The sequence below is a fragment of the Cygnus olor genome, chromosome 2 (genome assembly GCF_009769625.2).
Source record: "Cygnus olor isolate bCygOlo1 chromosome 2, bCygOlo1.pri.v2, whole genome shotgun sequence".
Classification (NCBI taxonomy): Eukaryota; Metazoa; Chordata; class Aves; order Anseriformes; family Anatidae; genus Cygnus; species Cygnus olor.
In genome coordinates, this window is record NC_049170.1 from 5,555,398 (window position 1) to 5,577,090 (window position 21,693).

A 21,693-nucleotide genomic window follows, 5' to 3' on the forward strand; every position below is an offset into this window, starting at 1 on the left:
TGCCCCGTCAGGCGAGGCGGGGCGGGAAGCCCGAGGGCAGCCGGGGGAGGGAAGAAGCCGAGAGCTGCCCCGGCCATGGCCACGGCCCCGGCGGGCTCGGCCTCAGCCTCGGGCTGCCCCCCGGAGCTGGCCGCCGTGCCCATGGTGGCGCTCAACTACGGCGTGCGGCGCCGCCTCGGCCTCTACCTCAACCCCCGCACCGCCGCGGCCGCCGACTGGACGGCGCTGGCCGAGGAGCTGGGCTGCGAGTACCTGGAGATCCGGCGGCTGGAGGCGCTGCCCGACCCCACCGGGGCGCTGCTGGACGAGTGGCAGAGCCGCTGCCCCGGCGGGGCCACCGTGGGCCGCCTGCTCGAGCTCCTGCACCGCCTGGAGCGCCACGACGTCTTGGTTGACCTGGCCGCCAGCGTGGGTGAGGCGCGGCCGCACCTCAGGGCTCGGGGGGGGAGGCTGGGGGCGAGGTGGAAACGGGCACAAGGACCCCGCGTTTCTCCTGGGGATGTCCCCAGAGGGAGTGTGAGGCTAAACTGAGCTCCACGTCTCCTTGCTGGGGTTTTTTTGGAGGCCAGGGGGTGCTGCTCAGTCACACACCGACGCAGCAGCCCCTTCCCGGCACCTCCTCACAGGGCTTCCAGGAGAGAAGGGAGGAGCGTGCCCCGGTTCTGCTAACCGTGAGCCCTGCGAAGTAATCGCGAGCCTCATCCTATCCGGAGGCCCCACTCAGTTCCTTTTAACACGTCCAAGGATGCTTTCGGCAGGCTGGGCCAGGAGGAGGCTCAGGGGTTGGACAATGTGAGAGTGGTGGGGTGGTAGGAGGATATTTGGGGTGAGGGATGTGCAGAACCACCTGTCGGGTCTGGGTACCAGGAGGGGAGATTCATTTCCATGCAAACTGAAAAGTTACGAGGCAGAATCAGCACAAGCAGTGAATGTGGAGACCCCACAGCTGCTTTTATAACCCGTGCTTTGTAGACTCTGCTCGTGATTGCAGGAATTCACAGGGAAGCCGGCTGTAAGAACTGAAGGGGAACTTCACTGCCAAAGCACTTCCAAAGCCAGAGGCGGCTCTGAAGCTGTGTGTTATAGCGTGTAGTTTACTGGGTTACCGATGAAGAAATAATAAATCTCATTTCCTGTTACTGCAAGCACTGAAGATGTAGGAATGTGGCTACATAGAGAGCCTGACTAAGAACCGACAGAGGGCTTTCCTGTATTCCCGCTGCTCTACCCAATGAAGAACGCTCTGAAGACTCTGCTTGAGGAAAGAAAAAACAAAAATCAGTGTGTTTTGTGATCCAGTGACCAAAACCAGCAGCAGAAGCTTCCAGCTGTGTGAGGGAGTCGGGGTATCAGAAGAACGGCGTGCATCGCTCACCGAGGCTGCTCGTGGCCCCGAATTTGGCCGAGCCCCCAGGAGGGAGCGCAGTGGGCTGACTTCTTCAGACCCCTGACAGACAATAGCGGGGTGAGCGGGAGGAGCCAGAGCTCCAGGAAAGTCACAAGTTTAGCCCAGTTGTGGGCCACGCTGATAAGAGGAGACGGATAAATTCTTGGAAGAAAAACCCGCTGAGGGTTATTCGGTACAAAAATATTGCCACTGGCTCAGGAAATGTCTGAACTGCGAGTTGTCCAGAATGTAGATTTTACAAACAGATTATAGCTAAAAGATTAATTTTGGAAAATATCACTCTATGTTTACTTTATTCTTCCGTTCTCCCTTAGACATCTGTTTTTGACCATTGTTTGGACAGTTAGATGGACCCACAGCCTGACCCAGTGTGGCCATTCCTGTCTTTTATGATTTTTGGCTGAGGATTGCAGCTGTGGCCTGCAGTCTGTTGCTAGTTCTCCAAACTCTTGCAGAAGTCGGAGCTACTTATTTTATAAGAGGAAAGAAAATGGACGGTTGCATAAACTGTCATGTGCGGTATGTCCTGATGCCAAAGGTATCTTCGTGTACTAGGACTTCACGTATTAGGACTTCAGCTGTGGGATTCAGCTCAGAGATTAAAACATCAGTATCGAGGTTCCTGTGGTCTGTGCTTCCGTTACAGGAGGTGCAGATCTGGGGCATGATGCAGCTGCCCCCACAAAGGCATCTTGAGTTGTATGACAGGCCTCAGGACGTCCCGCATGGCCTCTACCTCCTGATGGATGCAGGTCATTTCAAGTCCAGTGTTGTACCTGCAGGTACAGGGGTCTCGGGCACTCCAGGATCTCTCAAATGACACTGGATGCCCTTGTGGGGGCAAATCAGCCGAGCTCCTTTGGGACACAGCGTCCCCGTTAAACACGACTTGATGCTGTGCAGCTCCAAAGGATGCTTTTGGTTTGTGGTTTCTTCTTCAGAACCAGTCCCCTCTCCTCATCACGCACTCCATTCCCTGCTGGATGGCCGCGCTAAATGTTTAGGATGCTAAAAATTGGGGTCTCCTGCAGTCCTGAACAGTGTCCCTTGGGGCCACCCTGTGCCATAGGGCAGCAGGCAGCAGCTCCCCTGGTTACGCTGTCTGGAGTACGAACGTTGCAGGGTGCAGCTTTTCCATCTTAGCAGATGTGCCCTGTGTTTAATTTTTCTCAGCAGCTTATTTCATTGTACGATCATCTTTAGGGATGTTTTTTCATTTTTAAGTCTTCCTGACCAGTTGCAAGTGCTGCTTTCCTGCTTGACAGGGTGTGAGTCTGTTCTCTCTCCTTCCTACACGGACCACATGCCTATCTTTTGCACTTTGGGTTTCATGGTTTTATCCCCTCCAATACCTTTTATTCTTTCTCTCCAATATCTCAGGCTTTGTTTGACCATTCAAAGAATGTAAAGCCGACACCGTGTTGTTACTAGATGCTGGGTAGGTTGGTGTATCTTGGAGTACCTTCTTGCTACTTCATGGGCTGGTTTGCATCCCGTTTCTTCTTGGACCTTCGGAGTTGTCTCTGACTCTTGTTCGTTCTCATTAACCTGTGCCTGACCAGGCAGTGATTCCTGCTGGGGACTGATCCACGCCAAATTACTGCAGGTCTTTCATCCTTTCAGGTTCACTGGTGGCTCAGGTTTATCCTGCAGGAATAGATGGGATTGCAGCATGATGCCAGCAAAAATCTGTGCACGTGGCTGGTCCGGGTGAACCAGCAAACACCCGAAAGAGCTGGGAGTGGAGAGGTGACCAAGCTGGGGACCAAGCTGCAGAAACTCAGCTCAGGCCGGCACAGATGCCACTTCTGCAACGAGGAGAAAGAAGAAGAGAAGACAGAGAGCAAATACATTTAAAAAGAACACCTCCGTAGCAAGAGCTGATCCTATGATCAACTCTTTATATAAATAATTGCCAGTTGCCCACAAAGCACTGGATATTTTGGACTGCCAGCCTGGCTACCCACCGGAGCAGGCACAGCGAAGGTGCTGCCACCAACCCTTCCCGTGCAACTTCTCGACCCGTCAGCCAGTTCAAAGCAGCTTTGGTGATGATGCCAAAGGCACGGGCTTACCTGACTCAAAACGTGCTTCAGCGGGGAAAGACCTGAGGTCTGAATCATCTGGGTGGTAAAGAACGCGGCTGACTCCTCCCTGTGCTGAAGAACTGGGGAGAAAGGGGGAAGCGAGGCGGACTGGGGATGCCTCAGCCTGAGGAAAGGCTTTCATCAGATCTGACACCTTGTTATAATGCACTCAGGAGACGCAAAGCAGCGAGACAGAAGCAGAGGATGGGGCTTCAGGAGCTGGGCTTCCCGTGGACCTGCTCATAACCGCAGACAGGATGCTGCCAGGCAGTCCTTCCCTCTGCCAGGGCTGCTGTGCCAGCCATCTTTGTCGCTTTTTCAGCCTAACCCTCAGAGCGACTGGCGCTTTCTGACGGCTACTTGTTTGTTTTCTTTTTGTTTCTGAATATTAAGCGCAGCAGAAGGCAGATGGGAGGTTCATCTTTTTGGTAACTGCCAGTTTTGAATCTCCTTTTACTTTCAAGTTCTTCTATCATTGTGCGTTGCAGGGTAGCAGAGGCTGCAGGATTTCTTGTCACTTCTCCAAAGACTTTATTACTAGATTTACCATTCATTTTTGAATAAAATCTGTTTGTAATAGATCAGTGCTGTTCTGGTTGGGAAATTCATAGCAGCAGACCTTCTTGTCCTTGAGTTATCCCAGTGCCTGAGCTAAAAGAAGGTTTCTGATAGCTGTTGGAGAATATAAAGCCTGTTTCAGGGGCTTGCTGGAATTTTGCCTGTCCCTCCTGTTTGTGATGAGCACACGTCCTCATCGTGACCTACAGCTCTGGCTTACGAAGGCTGGTGGTGTGAAATCAGCTATTGTGTGACATTTATTACTAAAAGGAAAAACAGGAGGAGTTCTAATTGAGGTTCCCCCTGCCCCAAGTTATCTGACATTGTTAAATACTTCAAAATCACAGCAATGGCAGCCTGCAGTAGGTTAAGACTTGTTACATCCATGAGGCACGCTGCTTAAAGTGTATGGGGATATACTAGAGCTGCAGTTTAAAACAAATAGAGGAGAGTTCTTTACACAGCAAGAGTGACCTTCAGGAGCTAAATGCTAGAGGAGATGGTGGAGGCAGCAACGAGAGGTTTGAGAAGGGGTTAGTTAAACTCCAGGCCAACACGTCCACAAACAGACACCAAAAAAAAAAAACAGGCAGGGTTTTACTCCCTAATATCCCTAATCCATGACATTGATGTTCCCGTTTTGAAGAGCTTCTGCAGTGTGAAAGCACCATCCCAGGAGCCTCACGTGTCGGTGCTGTGTTTTTGCAGAGGAGGACTGCAAGAAGTACTTGAAGAGGAAGCAGCAGCAAGCCGACCAGCCGCTGCAGGTGCCGGCGGTAGACAGCAGCGTGCCGAAGACGTCGGAGCTGATGGGCATCACCACCAGGGACGATCCGTACGGTGAGTGCCCGTGGTCACACCGCTGCACGACGCCTCGCGTAGAAATCGTGTTCAGCTGCCCAGCACGCCCCTGTGAGAAGCGCAGAAAAGCAGTTTAGTTTCAGTACCAGTGCCTTTAGATAACCCAGGCCGGAATGCTTTGGTAGTCTGCAGGCATTTTCAGTTTTCCCTGGGCAGAGAGAGAGGCAGCCCTGGGGAGCGCTGTACCCAGAAGCAGCCTGGCACGGAGCCCGCTGGCGGTGCCTGGGAGGAGACTTCCCAGAAGCGGGTCCCTTTGCGCAGCCTGGCCCAGCAGGCAGCTGCTGGGTGCTGAAAGCACGGCGGGTTGGAGTAAAGGGGAAGGATCTCCGAGCCGGCAGCCGCGGCCGCACAGCACCTCAGCAGATTGAACCGGCTCAAATAAAAAGGAAGCGGGGTTTTGCGGGGTGTGAGGTGGAGGGAGAGAGGAAGCACAGCTCCGTGCGTGCGTGCAGCTGTGGGCTGAGGGAGCGGGCATCCTACACAGCTATCCGTGTGGGCAGAAAGGAGTCAGCTCGCTTCTTCAGAAGCTCCTCTGGCTAGACCGAGTTTGCGTGGCCACCTTTGCTGTGTGTGGGGACATCGTTGTCCCCACCAAACATCCACAGACCAGCAAACACGTCGGTGCTCGTACACAGCAGCTTTGCCTGCCTTGACCCCCGGTAGCTCTGCTCCCCTCCCGCACACGGTGAGGGGTCTGGCAGCCAAGTTCCCCTTCTGCTTGACTGGGCGCTGCTCGGGCTGCATCTGCCTGCCGGCTTGCTGCTTTTCTCATCAGCTTTTGGAGCCTGACCTATTTTTGACTGTCGTAGGCTTCGACTGGCATAAAAAACTTCACAATACATGCAGTGACACTGACACGGAAATAAAATAACACAGCGGAAAACTATCCGGCCATATTAAGGTGCTTAATTACGAGAGACATGGCCCTTAAAATACAGAGCTTTAATGTTGGTACGAGCGCTAAATAAACGAGAACTGCCAGCCTTAAACATCTTTGGCAAACAGGGCCATTTAGTTAGGATGCGACTTCGGGTACCTAGTTCAAAACATTAGCCATAAAAATCACAGGTTCTAAACTTTAGGGCCTAACTCCTGCCTCAGCAGACGTTGTTGGGTGACGGCCTGCAGGAAGGTTTGGGTTGGGAAGCTTCTGTCCCTGTGACCTGAACGAGAGAGGCAGGACGCAGAGCCACACGGGTGTTTTAGTTGTGTAACTTCCAGTGAGAGGCCAGAGCAGAAGGGCTCCAGGCTGCGCCCTCTGGGGTACTCTGCTCCCTCCAGATCTTCCATGCTCCATCTCCCCTCTGTTAAATTGCCCTAGCAAGCTTGGTGCAGAGTTTGTCTGTCAAAGGCTGTGGAGCTAGCGAATGTTCACTACAGGAGTTCATTTGTAGTAGAAGATGACAGCTAAATTTGTCATGGTTTCAGGGAACGGAACAGAGCTGTTTGATGCCTTCATCTGCTACTGTCAGAAAGACCTTCAGTTTGTCCAGGAGATGATCAGAGAGCTGGAACAAACAGAGTTCAAACTGAAGCTCTGTGTCTTTGATCGGGATGTCTTGCCAGGAACGTGTGTGTGGTCCATCAGTGGAGAACTTATCGAAAGGAGGTAAGCAGACCGTGGCTGCTTGGGACAGCTCGGTGTGATGGAACATCGCGTTCGTTTTACCATGCTGTCTGCAGTGTGGGGCCGGTGAAGCAGGAAAAATCCACAAGGTTGTCTTCTTGGGGTTTGTTTTATGCTCTCAGCTCAAGAGCGAAGACTCAAGCATTCCCAAACACGTAGCTTCACAGTTCACAAGGAAGACGCCATCATAGTGGTGCTGCTTACACTCAATTCCATTTCTTTGGCTGGAGTATCCAGCAGTTGCACCCTTGAAGGGGATCTTTCAATGAATACAGTTCCAAACTGGGTTGGCTCCACCCCACAGCGTAGAATTTGCAGGGACAGCACTGGTGTGGGTTCTGGCACTGACTTCAAGGGTCCTTCAAACCTTTGTGGGACTCAAGGGTGGCTGGGAGTTGTGTGACATAAAACCAACTCCCTGGATGGAGACTTACCTACAGCAAGTACTTTATAGCACAAAGAGGGGAAATACTGACCTTTGGAGCTCTTTTGCTCCCACAGTCCTGCCAAATTGAGCTCTGTGCAAAATCCCAAGGCAGGAGTTTGCACACAGCAAAGCCTTCCCTAAAGAGCCTAACGTGTAGTTTGCAGCCAGGCACCTCAAACGAACGTAAGCAAGAAATTGGCGAATAAAGCTCAAATTTATTATGCGAGGTGAATTCACAGTAATGTGAGTATAATAAAGCTCTGTCCGGTTAATTCTCATATTAACGACGCTCAGTCATTAAAGGGAGCATGCGAGCAGATAATTAAGATGGCATTTTTATAATAGATAAACAGAGAACCAAATAAAGATTGCACAGACAATTTGGACTTTGCTGTTTCTTCATCTTGTAGTAGTCCAGTGTATGTGTAATCAAGTTTTTGCGTGTAGTGTAGCTGTCTGTCTGTCAGTAGTCTGTACCCTGTACTTAATTCCTGCTGGAGCACAGCTCGAGGGTTCATTTCTCCATCAGAGCAATTTGGGGGCATACATAGTTTTGCTATGAGGATGAGAATTGTCTCCGTTGACATTTTATTTTTTTCTCCCTTGACTGCTTCGATTTCAGGTGTCGGAGGATGGTGGTCGTCATTTCAGACGATTACCTGGAAAGCGACGAATGTGATTTTCAGACCAAATTTGCTCTTAGTCTTTCCCCAGGTAAGATCTCACAAACATCCCATTTAAAATTGCCTGTCAACATCACAACCTGTACTACGGTAACATCTGAAGCTCTGGCTGAGATCAGCGCCATGCTACTGGGCGCTGCACAAATGCAGAATGAGGCGTAGTCCTAGAGGTGATTAAACAGATAAATACAGGTGAGAGAGGAGAAAATGAGTAACTTATAGCTACAGAAGCAGTAACCCTGTCTCAGACCTGGGCTCTTTCCACTGACCGATGTTTCACACGTGTAAAAGTCCGCCCAGGCACAGGGGTTGCCCTGCGGCTAATGCCCTTCACTGAGCAAACAGGTTTATCACTGGTAGACGCCACCAAACTAACAGTGCTTTTATAAATTCGGTCCTGCAGGCAGGGGCCTGGACTTGGTCCCTTGCCCTGCCGTTGACCTTCTGTGTGACTGCAAGGGAGAAGCTTGGCTGGGGTGCCCTGGCTGCCAGGTGGGTGAACGCTGCCTGCTCCGGGGATGTCGTGGCTGCCTGCAGGTTGGGCAGCTTGGGAAAGTGCTGGGAGATCCGTACAGGAAATGTGCTGCCAGAGATAAAAGTATTGTAACAAACGCAGGGTGTGAGTAAACGCTGGGGATGTCACTGAATGAACGAGCACCTTTCTGCAGGGATCCTTGAGTGTCGTGGGTAGGCAAATAAAACAGGGAATGAATTTTCAGCTTTGATGGGAAAAATCTGTTCCGTATTTTGTTCTGAATTGAGAAACCATCCGTTTGTTTCCGTCAGGTCTGTTCAGGTTGCTTCTCTCTAAGCAGCAGTCAGCCTACACTTGTCTGTGCTCCTGGGGAGCAGGTGCAGCACGGCTTGTATAAGGGGCGACCTTATCGCTCTCTATAGGTACCTTAAAGGAGGCTGTAGCGAGGTAGGGGTTGGTCTATTCTCCCACGTGCCTGGTGACAGGACGAGGGGGAATGGGCTAAAGTTGTGCCAAGGGAGGTTTAGGTTGGATATTAGGAAGAACTTCTTTACCAAAAGGGTCGTTAGGCATTGGAACGGGCTGCCCAGGGAAGTGGTTGAGTCACCATCCCTGGAGGTCTTTAAGAGACGTGTAGATGTTGAGTTTAGGGATATGGTTTAGGGGAGGACTCGTTAGTGTTAGGTCAGAGGTTGGACTGGGTGATCTTGGAGGTCTCTTCCAGCCTAGACGATTCTGTGATTCTGTAATATCTGTGGGAGTGTCCACGTACCGAGTCTCATTTCTAGATGAGGGATTTGACGTGGTGTCACGAATGACACGCCAGAAGTTAAATCGCCAGCCGGTGGCAGAGCTGGGAATTAGCTGCATCTTCCTTGGCACAATAATTGCCTGTTGTGGCCATTAATCCATTGAGCATCCCTAGCGCACTGCATCAGCCCCTAACCAGAAGAATTTGTAGCAAAGACCTTTCAGTTCTGGCGTTACGTCTGTAGTTAGACCAGCAGGAAAAGGAAAAAAATGCACATGTGAACGTAAAACCTGAGCTCTGCCTGTAAAAACACGCCTGTGAGTACGGGCTTGCAGAAGCAACACGACTCGTTTGCGTAAGGCCATTTAACCCCAGCGGGGTTCGGTGACAAGCTGTGTGACTTCACGGATCGCCGAAGCACCTGCTGCGGTTACCAAATCTTGTCCTTGCCTCGCCCAGGTCTCAGCGTCAGCGCTCGCGCTTGGCAGCAGGCTTCAGCTGGTGGCAGGCGTCCCTATGGAAAGTTGTGAGGGGAGAGGTTCCTCTCCAGAGCAGCTGCTCCTTCGAGCAGCAGTCGTCACAGGGACGGTTGTCTGATCGTGTGCGTGCCTCCAGAAAGCAGTTCCTGTTATCAGTGATTCCTCGCAGCCCCTCTCTGCAGCCTAACTGAGCGATTCAGGGCAGGAAGAGAAAGACCTGGAGATAACCCAGCAGAGCTGACCATCTAGAAGAAGCTTAGTGTCTCAATTTTATCTCCAAGCACATCTGGAAGTACTCAGGACTGTAATCCTGGTTGGTTTTTGACAAGAAACTGCTTTGTTCCTTTATATCTGCAGTTTGTTAGGCCCCCACCGCTCCCAGATGGGCTCAGCGCAAGCTGCCATACGCAGGCTAAATGAAGCGTGGGACCTGATCCGTATTTGGCTGAAACGTTCTTAGCAGAGGGTTTGTGATTCAGAAGCTTGCTCTGCAGGGTGAGAGCTAGGTGCATTGTGCTGAGATGACACAAAATCGGGACCAAACCTGGGTCTTGTGATGTGTGTGCTGCTGTGAGGAGGAAATGCATACAGGATCTCTTGTGAGACCTCACCTGGAGCCCTGCGCTCAGCTCTGGGACACCAGAAGGACAGGGACCTGTTGGAGTGAGTCCAGAGGAGGCCACGAGGATGCTCAGAGGCTGGAGCACCTCTGCTGTGGAGCCAGGCTGAGGGAGTTGGGGTTGTTCAGCCTGGAGAGGAGAAGGCTCCGGGGAGACCTCACAGCGGCCTGCCGGGGCCTAAAGGGGGCTGCAGGAGAGCTGGGGAGGGACTCTTGGTCAGGGGGTGTGGTGGTAGGACACAGGGAAACAGCTTTAAACTAGAAGAGGGTGGATTTTGATTAGATTTAATGAAGAAATTCTTCACTCAGAGGGTGGTGAGGCCCTGTCCCAGGCTGCCCAGAGGAGCTGTGGCTGCCCCATCCCTGGCAGTGCCCAAGGCCAGGCTGGATGGGGCTGGGGGCAGCCTGGGCTGGTGGGAGGGGGCCCTGCCCATGGCAGGGGGTGGCACTGGGTGGGCTTTGAGGTCCCTTCTGATCCAAACCGTTCTGTGATTCTGTGATCTGACTGGGGCTCTGTGTGATCCTCTGCCTGTGCTCATCTTTCAGGCGCTCGTCTCAAACGGCTGATTCCAGTGAAGTGCAAAGCCATGAAGAACGAGTTTCCAAGTATCCTGCGGTTCATCACAATCTGCGATTACACCAATCCTTGCACCAAAAAATGGTTCTGGACAAGACTGGCAAAATCCCTCATGCTGCCGTGACACAAAGTTACGAGTGCTGGCTGCTCTTTTTTAATTTATCCTGCCTGTGCCTTCGGACCACGGTGTCGCTCACGCAGTGCCTTTCACCACTGCAGAACTTGGATCCTCACAATCAGTGTTTGGAGCCTGCGACTGGGAGCAAAGAATTTTCTCTTTTTCTTAACTTGTAAGGGGAGATAAAGGAACTGCCCAGGTGTTCCTGTTGGAGTCAGTGAGCAACAGCGTCCAGCATTTCGTGTAGTAAGAACTTTTACTGGAGATATAGGAAATACACATTTAAAAACTGAGTCACGAACATGGGAAGGCCACTTGTAAGCGTTTAATGAGACCCGGGAACATAAAATGCTGGTATAAGATAAGAAATGATAAAAGCCTCAAACTGCAGGCGTTTTTAACCAAAACTGTCATGCCATTTTAAAAGCTCTCTAAGGGCTATAGTGACGTTTAGGGTTGGTGTCTTTTTAACATGTCAGTGAAATCCCACGGCTGCTCAGTGATCCGCAGGAGGGGAGGCTTCGGACTCTGGTTCCCCCTTGGGGAATGGCCAGCACCAGAATGACCAATTTTGGCACCAAAATTGACCACATCTTATGATCTGCGCTGCAGCCCGGCTTTTGGGCAGCACAGGGGAATGTGTGTGCTCAGACCCTGGCCTGTCTTTGTTTCCCTTGGTCGTTGTTTGCAAAAGAACGGAATATTTTAATTGTCAAAGCAATGCAAAGAAATGAATGGTTCTACCTCTGTTCGTAGCAATATCAGCAAAATCAGCGCCGTTATCCTTGCAATTAGAACCAATGCAGAATCACTGAACTCAGATTTATTTTCTGCGGATGTTTCCATCCTTAAGCTCTATCACAGGATTCCCGGTCCGTGTTCATTTACAGCGTAAATCCCTTGACACTTGCACTTTCCGAGGTAGTTCCCCAGATTTGACAGAAGTGATTTTTTTTGCTCATCGAAGCGAGAACTGCGAGGAAGGACACGCTCTTGCAGCGTGTCTGCCTGTGTTCAGGTGACGTGTGATTAAGCAGCGTGTCTTACACCAGGGTTTTATATTCCCAGACCTTGTTAAATGTTTACAACAGACGCACTCGTTAGTAGAGAATCAGTCTTTAACTCTGTATGTTCAGGGGAAGGCCTTGCTACATAAAGTGCAGGATGCTTTTGCTCATCGACTGGAACAGGAACAGAGCTGGGCACCTACATGGGTCCGGCTCTTAAACTGTGTGACCTTTAAGAGCCTGCCAGAAGTACATCAGCTTTTGGGATGCCTCAAAGGCACAGGGATAAATATCAAATAAAAAGTGTACTGAATTATAGATCGGGCTGTTTAAATTATAAAAGATAATGTTCCCATAATAGGAAAGAGCACATTCGAATTAACCAGCGGAGTCATTAGAGTGTGGGCAAGAATTCTGCCCCAAGTAGTGTTTTCAAGTGACCTATTGGTATATTAAACAGATTTTCACTAAATATTTACCCACTAATTGGGAAGAGGGGAATCTTGCTTACATATCTGCAGTTGCTTGAACTCTGCCACTTTGTTCCTTACTTCAGCCCCTGACTCATGTTGATTTTACAACTTAATGGTTTACTAGTTTACATTTTTAAGGTGGATTTGATTTTTTTTAAAAAAGATATGCTTTAAAGCATTACCAGGGCTGAGTTCCTCAGACAGGAATGTATGCACAAGTCTTTTCCTCACCCACACCATAAATGAATGTTCGCTTACCAGGGGTTGCTGCAAAGCCCTGGGAATGTGCTGCTGCTGCTTCCTCCTGGCTGGGAGCAGTCAGTCCTTGATTTCAACCCAGCAACACTTGGGGACACGTTTTATGGGGCAGCGGGGGACTGCAAACTGGGTATTTTTCAGTCCCTTCTACAAACACAACTGCTGCCATCGTGCCAAGGTGACATTTGCATCTTCCTGTCTTGTTAGCTCCAATAAGAAGCCCCCCGGGCATGGGAGGAGAAAAGTTAAGCTGATGATGGGTTTCTAAATAGTTCGTCTTAGTGTCCTATTGCCATCAGGCCTCTCCTGCAGAAACAGCCAGCTGCTTGCCTTGGGGCTTCTGCATAATCGTTAAATGTTAATTATAGAAGAGTTTCTGGAGGCTGCTTGATCCCCAGTCACTCCTGGGGCTTGGTGAATTCCCATACTCCAGAGTGTCTGTCAACATTAATTACGGGTCATTACTCACAGGACTGAACCAGATTCCTCTCGAATCGGGAGCTGAAAGAACTCCGGTGTCTTGCTAGGGGCAGGAACAAAAGCAGGAGGCTCTGGTGCAGACACTAGAGGGAGGCAATGGCCCGTGCTGCCAGCTCTGGAGCTGCAGGGCTTGTGCTGTGAGCGGGAGGGAGAAGCCTGCCCGCTCCATGGTGGAGAAACGGGCACCGACCGCTCCCTGCCATGGCCTGAGTGAGTCCTGGATGAAGATGGGGAGCGCCCGGGGCTTTTTCTCCTTTGCCTCCCGCAGCCTCTTCTAAGGAAAATGCACCTAAAATAGTTGGAGAGTTTTGGAGGCAGATTCGGCCGTAAGCACCGTCTTCGGCGTGGGTCCTGCTGGTGTTATTTGGGACTTGGGACGTTGCAAGTGAGGGAAAAACAACAGCAGCAAAAAGAGTAAGTGTCAGCTTTGTAATAAATGACCTGGTGACTGCTGAACGGGGAAAGTGCTGCTTCTGGAAGGGAAGTCAAAAACAAGAGGTGGATTTCTAAACCCTCAGACTTCCAGTAAAGAAATTCCAAATAATTCTGAAAGATGTCAGTGCTTAGGTGTGGTTATCACCTAGCTCCCTGTGTCGTGGTCCTTCTGGCTGCCTGGCTCGGATGCAACGCAGGTATTGCTGTTACCTGAATGCTGCTTTCTTACAAGCGGTTAAAATTTGTATGGTTAAAATAATTACCGTGGAGTAGTATCCCTAAAATGTAAAATACGTGGTTTAAGTGTGTATCCTTTTCGGAGTAAAATCCAATTTATGCACTTCTGACATTTTTATATCTGTCTTGGCACACTGACTTTATGAAGTGTGATGTCTGTGAATGACAAAATGCACTTACTGTAAACATGGTTCAGTGGCAGCACGGTTCCCTTTTCCCCTCCGTGGTGCTCATTGGAAGGTCAACATTTTGAACACCTTGAAAAAAGAGATTTAAAAAATGATGATTTTTTTAAAATTTTGTTTCTTTCCCTCCCTGAAATTGTCCTCGTTGAATCTGTTAATACCAAATCATTTATTTTTATATGTATACAGATACGTTTATATTACTTTCTATCCTGATATGCATCTTTAGAAAAGCATCTATGTTGTCTAGGCATTCAGAAAATACTCCACAGTTCTGTGGTTTTTCCTCCTTACGAGCAAACTTTTGCTACCTGTGACAAAACATTGTAAAATAAAGCAGAAAAACCCCATGGGCTGAGTGTCCTCCTTCTTGGGCATCGGAAAAATATGTCCTGGGTCTCAAAAGGAAGTGTTAGTGGGAAATAACATGGGCTGGTTCTTTTTCGTTTTCTTGTTTTGCCTAAAAAGCTTCCTCAGTGGAGGCTTTTGGCCGTGTCTGGAACGGGGAGAGGTATGGTTGTGTCCCAGCAGCAAGAGGGAGCAGGGATGCTGGATTTTCACCTCAGATTCCGCATCCTTTCTGGAGATGCTGGCAAGGACTGCGTCGCTCTGCAGCAACCAGGAGGATTTTGCCAGCTCCGTTTTCTTAGGCGGGCGGCTTGGAGCGGCTCCAAAGCAGGGAAATAACTTACGAACGCAGCAGCTGTTGGGCCAAGGCCCTGCCACGGGAAAAGACGAAGGATCGTCGAATCGGAGAAATGTTGCTTGGAAGGCATTTCTGGAGGCCAAGGACGAGCTGTGTTTCACATCGCGAGAGGCCACATGCTGAGCCGCTTGAGGTACTGCTCCCTGCAAAGGCTGTGAAGCAACGCCCGTGCTACGGCCACTGCAAGCCAGCGTGTGCACAGGCATATGGAAATCATCCCAGAATTTATTATTCCAGGTAGAAATCACTGTCAAGAACAGCCAAATAGGAGAGTCTCCCTCTCAGGAAGACTGGAATCCCTTCGCTTTCAATGTGATGTTGTGTCACTTGGCTATCTGGGGGATTTTTGCCTGTATTTAAGTGTAAGCGTAGCTCAGAGCCCGGTGGGGTCAGGGCTGTGGTAGCTCCTTTCGCTCTGCCATTCTTCTTGTGCCAGAAGGAACTTCTATTTCATTCCCTTTTGCAGCTCTGATGCAGGAATGTCGGCGCCATCCCCTTGTTTTCTGGAGGACAGCATTTACCTGGTGACGTTCGGTAGCTTGTCCAAAATGCTCTGAGCTTTGGGATAGAGGGTGGTGGCTAAAGCATTGCCCCGATGGAGCAACTCCTCTTCTATCACGACAGAGGCACTGCTTGGTCCGGAGGGCACATTTACTGGCAGCAAATTAGCACAGGGAAGAAAACACGCAAGGAAATGGCTGGGAAAATGTTCGATCATCCTGGAAACGGATTTGAACAAGGCAGTGAAAAGAAACAAACCCCACGAGGCTCGCGCTGCTGGAAAGCACGCTCATCGAGTTGAAGCACCTCAGTCAGACCTATCGGGTTTTCCTAGACATCTAGGCGTTTGCTGTGTACAAATACTCCTGGGCAACTGCTCGTGGTTCGGCTGATGCTCAGCAGGACTTTGAGATGACTTTGAACCTGGCTGAATGTCCTGATAAGCGCTATCACGCCCTGCCCAGCCATTTGTTTATTTTGAAGCAAAATCTGCAGGCAGGAGGAGGAGGAATATTGTTATAGCCATTGCGGAGCTGCTCGGTAATTCTTTAAACGATTGAACCCGTAGTGAAGCGTTGAGCGGTTGTGAAGTCTCATCTACAAACACCGCATTTGCTGTTCCTCTTGCAGAGCCCACCTCAGCAAGGCGCCGTTCCCAAATCCTGCTCCTGCCCATGGAGCTGGGGCTTGGGCTGTCCCTGCCCCCCGGACACATTTTATTGCAGCTGAGCTGGACGAGATGGTTTGCACACATGCCCCTCGTGGTGCACAAGTTGTGGACATGATTACGCCCTGTGTTGCACGGGATAAACCCCCGGGTTCAGAGCACGAACGTCCCACCAGCCACGGCTGGTGCTCCTCCTGCCTGGCAGCCAGCGGAGGGGCTTCAAATCCCGTCCCCCCGGTTCCTAGGTTAACTGGGTTTTGGTTGTGGAGCGGGGACAGCCGCGTGCCACGTCCAGGGCTGCTTTTGAGGGCAGCAGGACCGCCCCGTGCCGCCCTTTCAAACCTCCCCTTCCCGGCAGACCTGGGGGGCGAGGACGCGGGTGGCAGGTGGCAGGGAGCACGGAAGCGCTGGGAGAAACGTGCCAGGGTTTCCTCGACTGCCAAGCGCGCAGATTGGCCCAGACCGGACAGATTTCGTTCTGCTCCCAGCCCGACCGTGCAGTCACGTGAAGGAAGAGAAAAGGAATGTGCCAGGCCGGGTGCCAGCCTGCGGGGGAAAAGGTCAGTGGGTTTTGCTGACCCGTACGGCGGCCAGCTGCTTGTTTCACCTGCGCCGAGAGCAGAGGGGCCGACAGGCCAGGAGGTGCAGGACCCGGGGGAGAAGAACCCCCAGTAAGAACGTGAGGGCTCCATGGTATGAACCCAATGGGGTTTGTTGATGAAATCAACCCCCCGAGGTGATAAAACGGGTCTTTATCCACCCCTTAGGGTGAAAAGTATGGACTCGGAGGAAACGTGTTCAGGCCTACGTGGGCGTTACGACAAAGTGAACTCTCACAAACTTTTTTTGCAGCGTTTTTCTGGCTCCGATCTGCAGCTATGCTCGCCTTCTGTTGGTGTCAGCAGAACGGATTTCGGAGCCGCAAGTCCTGAGGTGTTTAACTGCTTGTGTGCCAGCCCGTGATCCGTCGCCTCGGAAACAAAAAGTGACATTAAGATGGGAAAAGTGGGTAAATGAACCTGAAAATCCACGTGCTGGTCCCCGTCCTGCCCGAGCCACGGTGAACAATGAGGGCTGCTTTAGGGCAACATTTTCGGAAATCTGCTGGAAATTTGAGGACTAAAATGGACATTGGCCTTAAAATGTCAGTGTGTCAGCATCTTGAAAACCTCACACGGGTATTAAAAAAACATAATTTTTCAGTATCATTAACGGGCTTTTGAGATCTTTCGAAAGAAAGGCAAAGAAGAGAAATATCATGGCTTTCACTCCAAAGCTATTTCCTCTAAAAATGAATATCCCCTGTTTTTCCTAACAGTTATTCTTTAGCCTCCTTGGTGACTTAACCTCTCCTAGCACTGCGTCTGGCATCTGGTTAGCTGCATTGTTTTATCGAGCGCTGGGAATGGAAGCTTTTAAGATCTCCTCTCTGAGCTCTCAGAAATCTCGCCTCATCAGCATGCTGCTCTTGGCAGGCGGCTTTTTCTTCAGCTCCAAGACATGCATATTGATCAGTCATTTTCTTTTGTTACCTAGCATCTTGTCATCGATTTTAATTGTTGGGTATTGAAGAGGAAGCATTCAGCACACGTAGAATTGCCGGCTAGGAAATCTTGCTTTCTGCACCTCTCGCCAGACGGTGCGCGCAGTTAAACCCTCAGGAGCCGTGGATCTCTCTCTCTCTCTCCTAGCAATCTGCACAAATTATGCAGCAGTCGATTTTTTTCTATTAAATCAATTTCTGATCCTCTATGACAGCTTTCCCTGCCGCCTGATTTCACACTTCAGCAGTTTGTTTCTGAGGTGCCATGCGGGTTTTTTTTTTTCCAAAGGGGTGGTGACGGTAGTGCATTTAACTCACAGATATGTTGCTCGTGCCTCCCCAGTTCCCTTCTCCTACTTAAACGATTTGTACAGCTTCAGGTGACTGCAAATGAAAGGACTCCTACTGAGCCTCCTTCTCCATTTCTCTGTTCTCTGGGGAGGTTTGAGTGCTTTCCTCACTACCGAGACATCAAGATGCTCAAGGCGTCAACTCCCAGATTCTCGGGGATCCAAACAGACCTCAGCAAGAGCATGCAACTGCAAAACGGCCTCGGATTTTAGATGACATGACGCTTCTGGCTCTTCTCTGGCTCCTTGTCAGTCCACAGGGCTTCTCCTGAGTTGTTCCCTGAAACTTCCTCTCCTGCTGCTGAAATGGAGCAGTTTCTCTAAGACAAAAGTACAGGTTGAACCTATGTCTGATGGGGACATGAATCTTCACATCCCCACGATGCAAAATATCAAAGTAGAGAGCTGGTGGCATTCATTAACTCTTCTTCTTCCTGCAAAATACCTTCTTTTACTTAGATAGTTCCTATCTCCTGCGCTCTCAGAGAGCTTTCACTATAAATGTTTCCTGAAGGCTCTGTTTGTAAGGACAGTGGGATCCTCCTACTGTCTCCCTGATTCTAGGTTTTCCTTGACTTTAGATACACAAAAAGCCATCCTATTTTTGGCAGCCCGCAGTCAGTGACATAGGAATTCATGAGTAGGGAGGAAAGGATGTGAACTATCCAAACAGATTTTTTTTTTTTCAAATGAGATCTCTTTACATTCCTATCGACATAGTAATAAGCAATGAGTCACTGTTACACTGAACCATTAAACTATTATTGTAAACTCATGTCATTAGAATCTGTTAATGTGAACCACTAACCTTGCTTGGCCTCGGCGTAGCTGGATTCAAGAAGATATCATCCATTTATAAGGGTAAGAACAATATTCCCTTACACTTCTCATTCCCAGATGGCAAAAAATAAACGAAATCTTATTCAGCCCTATCTTTTCTATTTCTAGGGTTTCTCTTCTCACTGCCTTTTAAAGTGAATTCATCTTGCTTCCTCGTAACGTCACAAAAGATGTTTTATTTTATTTCTTCAAAGTTTGCCAGCTGTAAATGGGGCAGATTTGGCCTGGGCACTCCCAGCTGCCAGAATATCCATACAGTATCACCTGAAAGCAGCAGTGTCTCTCCCCAGAGACTGCTTTCTTTGTTCAGTCCTGCCACGACCAGCCCTCAAGATACGATGTGAGTACCCAGGGACACTCAGGACTTCTTTGCTGCAACAGCAAGCGGCAAGGAGGCGATCTGGCATTATTAAGCTGATTTCTGTTAGGAGTTTTATCTGTATTTTTATAGAAGAGTTTTGCTGAATAATAAAATGTCTGAAATGGTCTTAAATAGAGGCACACCCACAATGCTTGACGTAACAGAGCCAACAATCTTTGGCCTCTCTTCATATCCTACAAAAGAGGAGTCCGTCCAGGTGTACCCACTTGTGCAGCAGGGTTTGGATGCTTGCATCAGACTTATGCTGCACTTTTAATGAAGAAGAGAAAAGCTCTAAAACACATTCTTATTCCCCCTGTCCTGCTCAGCTGTTTAGCAAATGCTTTCTGATTTAGCCTCCACAGAAAAGGCCAGTGGGAAAACCATTCTGTCCCGATAAGCTGTTCCAAAGAGACAACTAGATTCCTGGGGTTTAAGGAAGTACGAGCAAGAGAAATGTCTTTCATCAGCTTCTTTAAAGACACAGCATTGCTGTAAGCCAGAACAGGGCAAGAACTGATTATTAAATTGTGGTTCAGGTATGTGGTAATCAAGATCTTGTCATGATTATTTCTTAAACCTAGCATCAATTTTATATTAGATTTAAAGGAGACAGCAAAGCTATAATTTGTTAGAAGGTTAATTGGCTTGCAATTTGTACACTTAAAAAAAGCATAAACGTTGAAAAAAGAGTAAGGAGAAAAAAACTGTCTTGTTCATAAGCTCTTTGCTTGTTTCCTAATGCTTAAAATCTGGGGATCTTTCAGTGGAGGAAGTGAGAGAACGGTGCAGCGTTTCTGCTGAGGGGCAGTGGGATGGGATAAGGAGTGTGTTTGCAGAGCGAAATTTGGTTTCAGTGCACACGCTGTAAGAACCAGAATCCACCTGTTAGAACCGGGCCTTCAGCTACTTGACTTCAAAGTGACCTCAGAGGTGAGTTTGAATGCCTTAGCTCACCGGCAGTGAATGGTGGGGCGGAGGTGCCTGGTGCTACCCGGGACCATTTACGAAAACCTGTCGGTGTGGTTTAGACTGGCACTGGGCTCATGTTTTGAAAACAACTACTATTAAAGACTTTCTCCAATCGGAGGGTTTTAAACCACTCCTCCTTACTCCACTGCACGGTCCTGGGCAAAAATGCCATGAAAAATACCTGGAGACAATGTGCACGCCTGCCTTTGCTACCTCGTTCTTTATTAAATAACCAGCTGCTATTTAATGAGGAAGATTCCTTCAATAAACCTGAAAGTATTTCCACGAAGAGAGAATAGCAGGCAAATTTTGCAGGGAAACAAGGTCAGGCATTCTGCTTGCAGATGCACACTTGTGCTCTTGTGAATGCAATAATACAGGCATTGTTGGGCTTCCTCTTGCTTTAGTAACCCGTGCCCGTACCAAGCAGTTCAATAAGCACATTAACTGCTATTGTTTGTAGGAATCGTGGTAGCTAATGCACAGTCACTTACAAACAGCGGTTTATGGTGCCTTAAAAAGCTTTTAACTAGAAATGTGGCAGTAAATGCCGTGGCCCAAAACACTACTGAACTGTGACACTAAATGCCTCTGCATGACTGTTCTGAAAGAGCGGCTTCAAGTTCAGCCGTACCAAGAAGCAAAGAAGCTATTTGAGAGGCTGCATGAATAGTAAGATGAAATCTGCAATGCCTTGATAAGCGAACGAGTTCAGACTCGTTTTCTATAATCCAAGTGTAAATGAAGTTTATTTATGGTTGCACTTATGACGATGATAAAATGTATTACCAACCATCGCAGATTTTACAGGTACTAAAGGCAGTAACTTCTGTGCACTGAATGTTAGAACCACCACTCTATCCATTAAACATCACTTTTATGATAGCCAGTATTACCTGAATGGAAAAAAAAGGCAAAGGGCTGGGTAGTGCCAGTAAGTTTCATTGAAACAATAAGTCATTGGCTCACAAAGGCAGGAAACCATGTGCCTTACGAGAATGAGAGCATTTGGTGCATGCGTGTGTGTGCCTGCCTGTTCTCGCTACCTCCAGAGGCTCAGGGCATGTCGATGAGGAACATGTGCCCCGGGTGTCAGAAGAAAGTCTTTTTGAGCTGCAGAATCAATGGGAGGTGGGGACTGCCCGCTCTAATCGTTGCAATGTTTTATTTTAGTTTCACTCAAAAAGTACGGGAAACCCAAGTGTGAGAGCTTCCCTTGGCCTGCAGCCTTCCTACCTGAAAGAAGTCCGGAGTTTTTCCACTTCTCGGTCTCTCCTAAAGCCTGGAGGTGGATACACAGGAAACTGTTTTTCCACTTCAGATTTCTACTAAAATGTCTTGTTATTACAACAAACCACTTGATTCAGCAGCACCACTTCACAGGCTGTTTTATAAATAGAGACATTTCCTCTGCCCTGAAGAGCTTACAACCTACACGAGACAGACAAAATACAGCAAATCAGGAAAAGTAGGATGAGCAGAATGTTAATGGTGAAACAGGAGAAGGTGCTGCTTGAAGGTGTGAAGTGGGCTAAGGATTAAGATCTTCGTGGAAGACAGCTCCCTTTTTTCATCCTTCATCAGACTGCTATTGAAACAACTCGCTGAATGAACGAACGAATGAGTGAATGAATGCAACAGCAACGTCTGACTTTTGAGGGATCCAAAATGTTCATTTAAAATTTCATTAAATGGTCATTTAAAAAATATTACAAAATCTGTGGGATCCAGATTTTACACGAATGAGAGATTTTGGTTTAAATATATAGACGTGCGTATTTCACTGCAGACCTGAAAAGTGAAAATACCCCATTCACTTGTATACGTTCAAGTGGCCACTGGTGGTCTTGTCAGTTCACATTTCAGATTTTAATTTTGATCAAAGCCCGTGCTAATTCATAAAGAACGGGGTTCATCGTGGGCCTAATCCTGTCCCATTGATCTAATTCAATAGGAGCTCTAGCGCTGCCTTCAGGCGGTGATTCTTCTACCTAAACCAAGAGAATTC

General features: G+C 49.0%; 1 protein-coding gene and 1 long non-coding RNA gene across 2 annotated transcripts; both read left to right on the plus strand.

Annotated features, from left to right (window-relative positions):
- On the plus strand, nt 1–11,993 carry MYD88 (MYD88 innate immune signal transduction adaptor). The gene is made up of 5 exons (XM_040548010.1): nt 1–412; nt 4,762–4,893; nt 6,343–6,523; nt 7,591–7,682; nt 10,522–11,993. Exons 1-5 carry the CDS (start codon nt 76–78, stop codon nt 10,674–10,676), a joined length of 897 nt encoding a protein of 298 aa, XP_040403944.1. The 5' UTR covers nt 1–75; the 3' UTR covers nt 10,677–11,993.
- Nucleotides 11,994–15,543: 3,550 nt separating this feature from the next.
- LOC121065287 lies at nt 15,544–21,603 on the plus strand. The gene is made up of 3 exons (XR_005816970.1): nt 15,544–18,692; nt 19,481–19,646; nt 20,859–21,603. It is a non-coding gene; the product is annotated as an uncharacterized LOC121065287 (long non-coding RNA).
- The last annotated feature ends 90 nt before the right edge of the window (nt 21,604–21,693 follow it).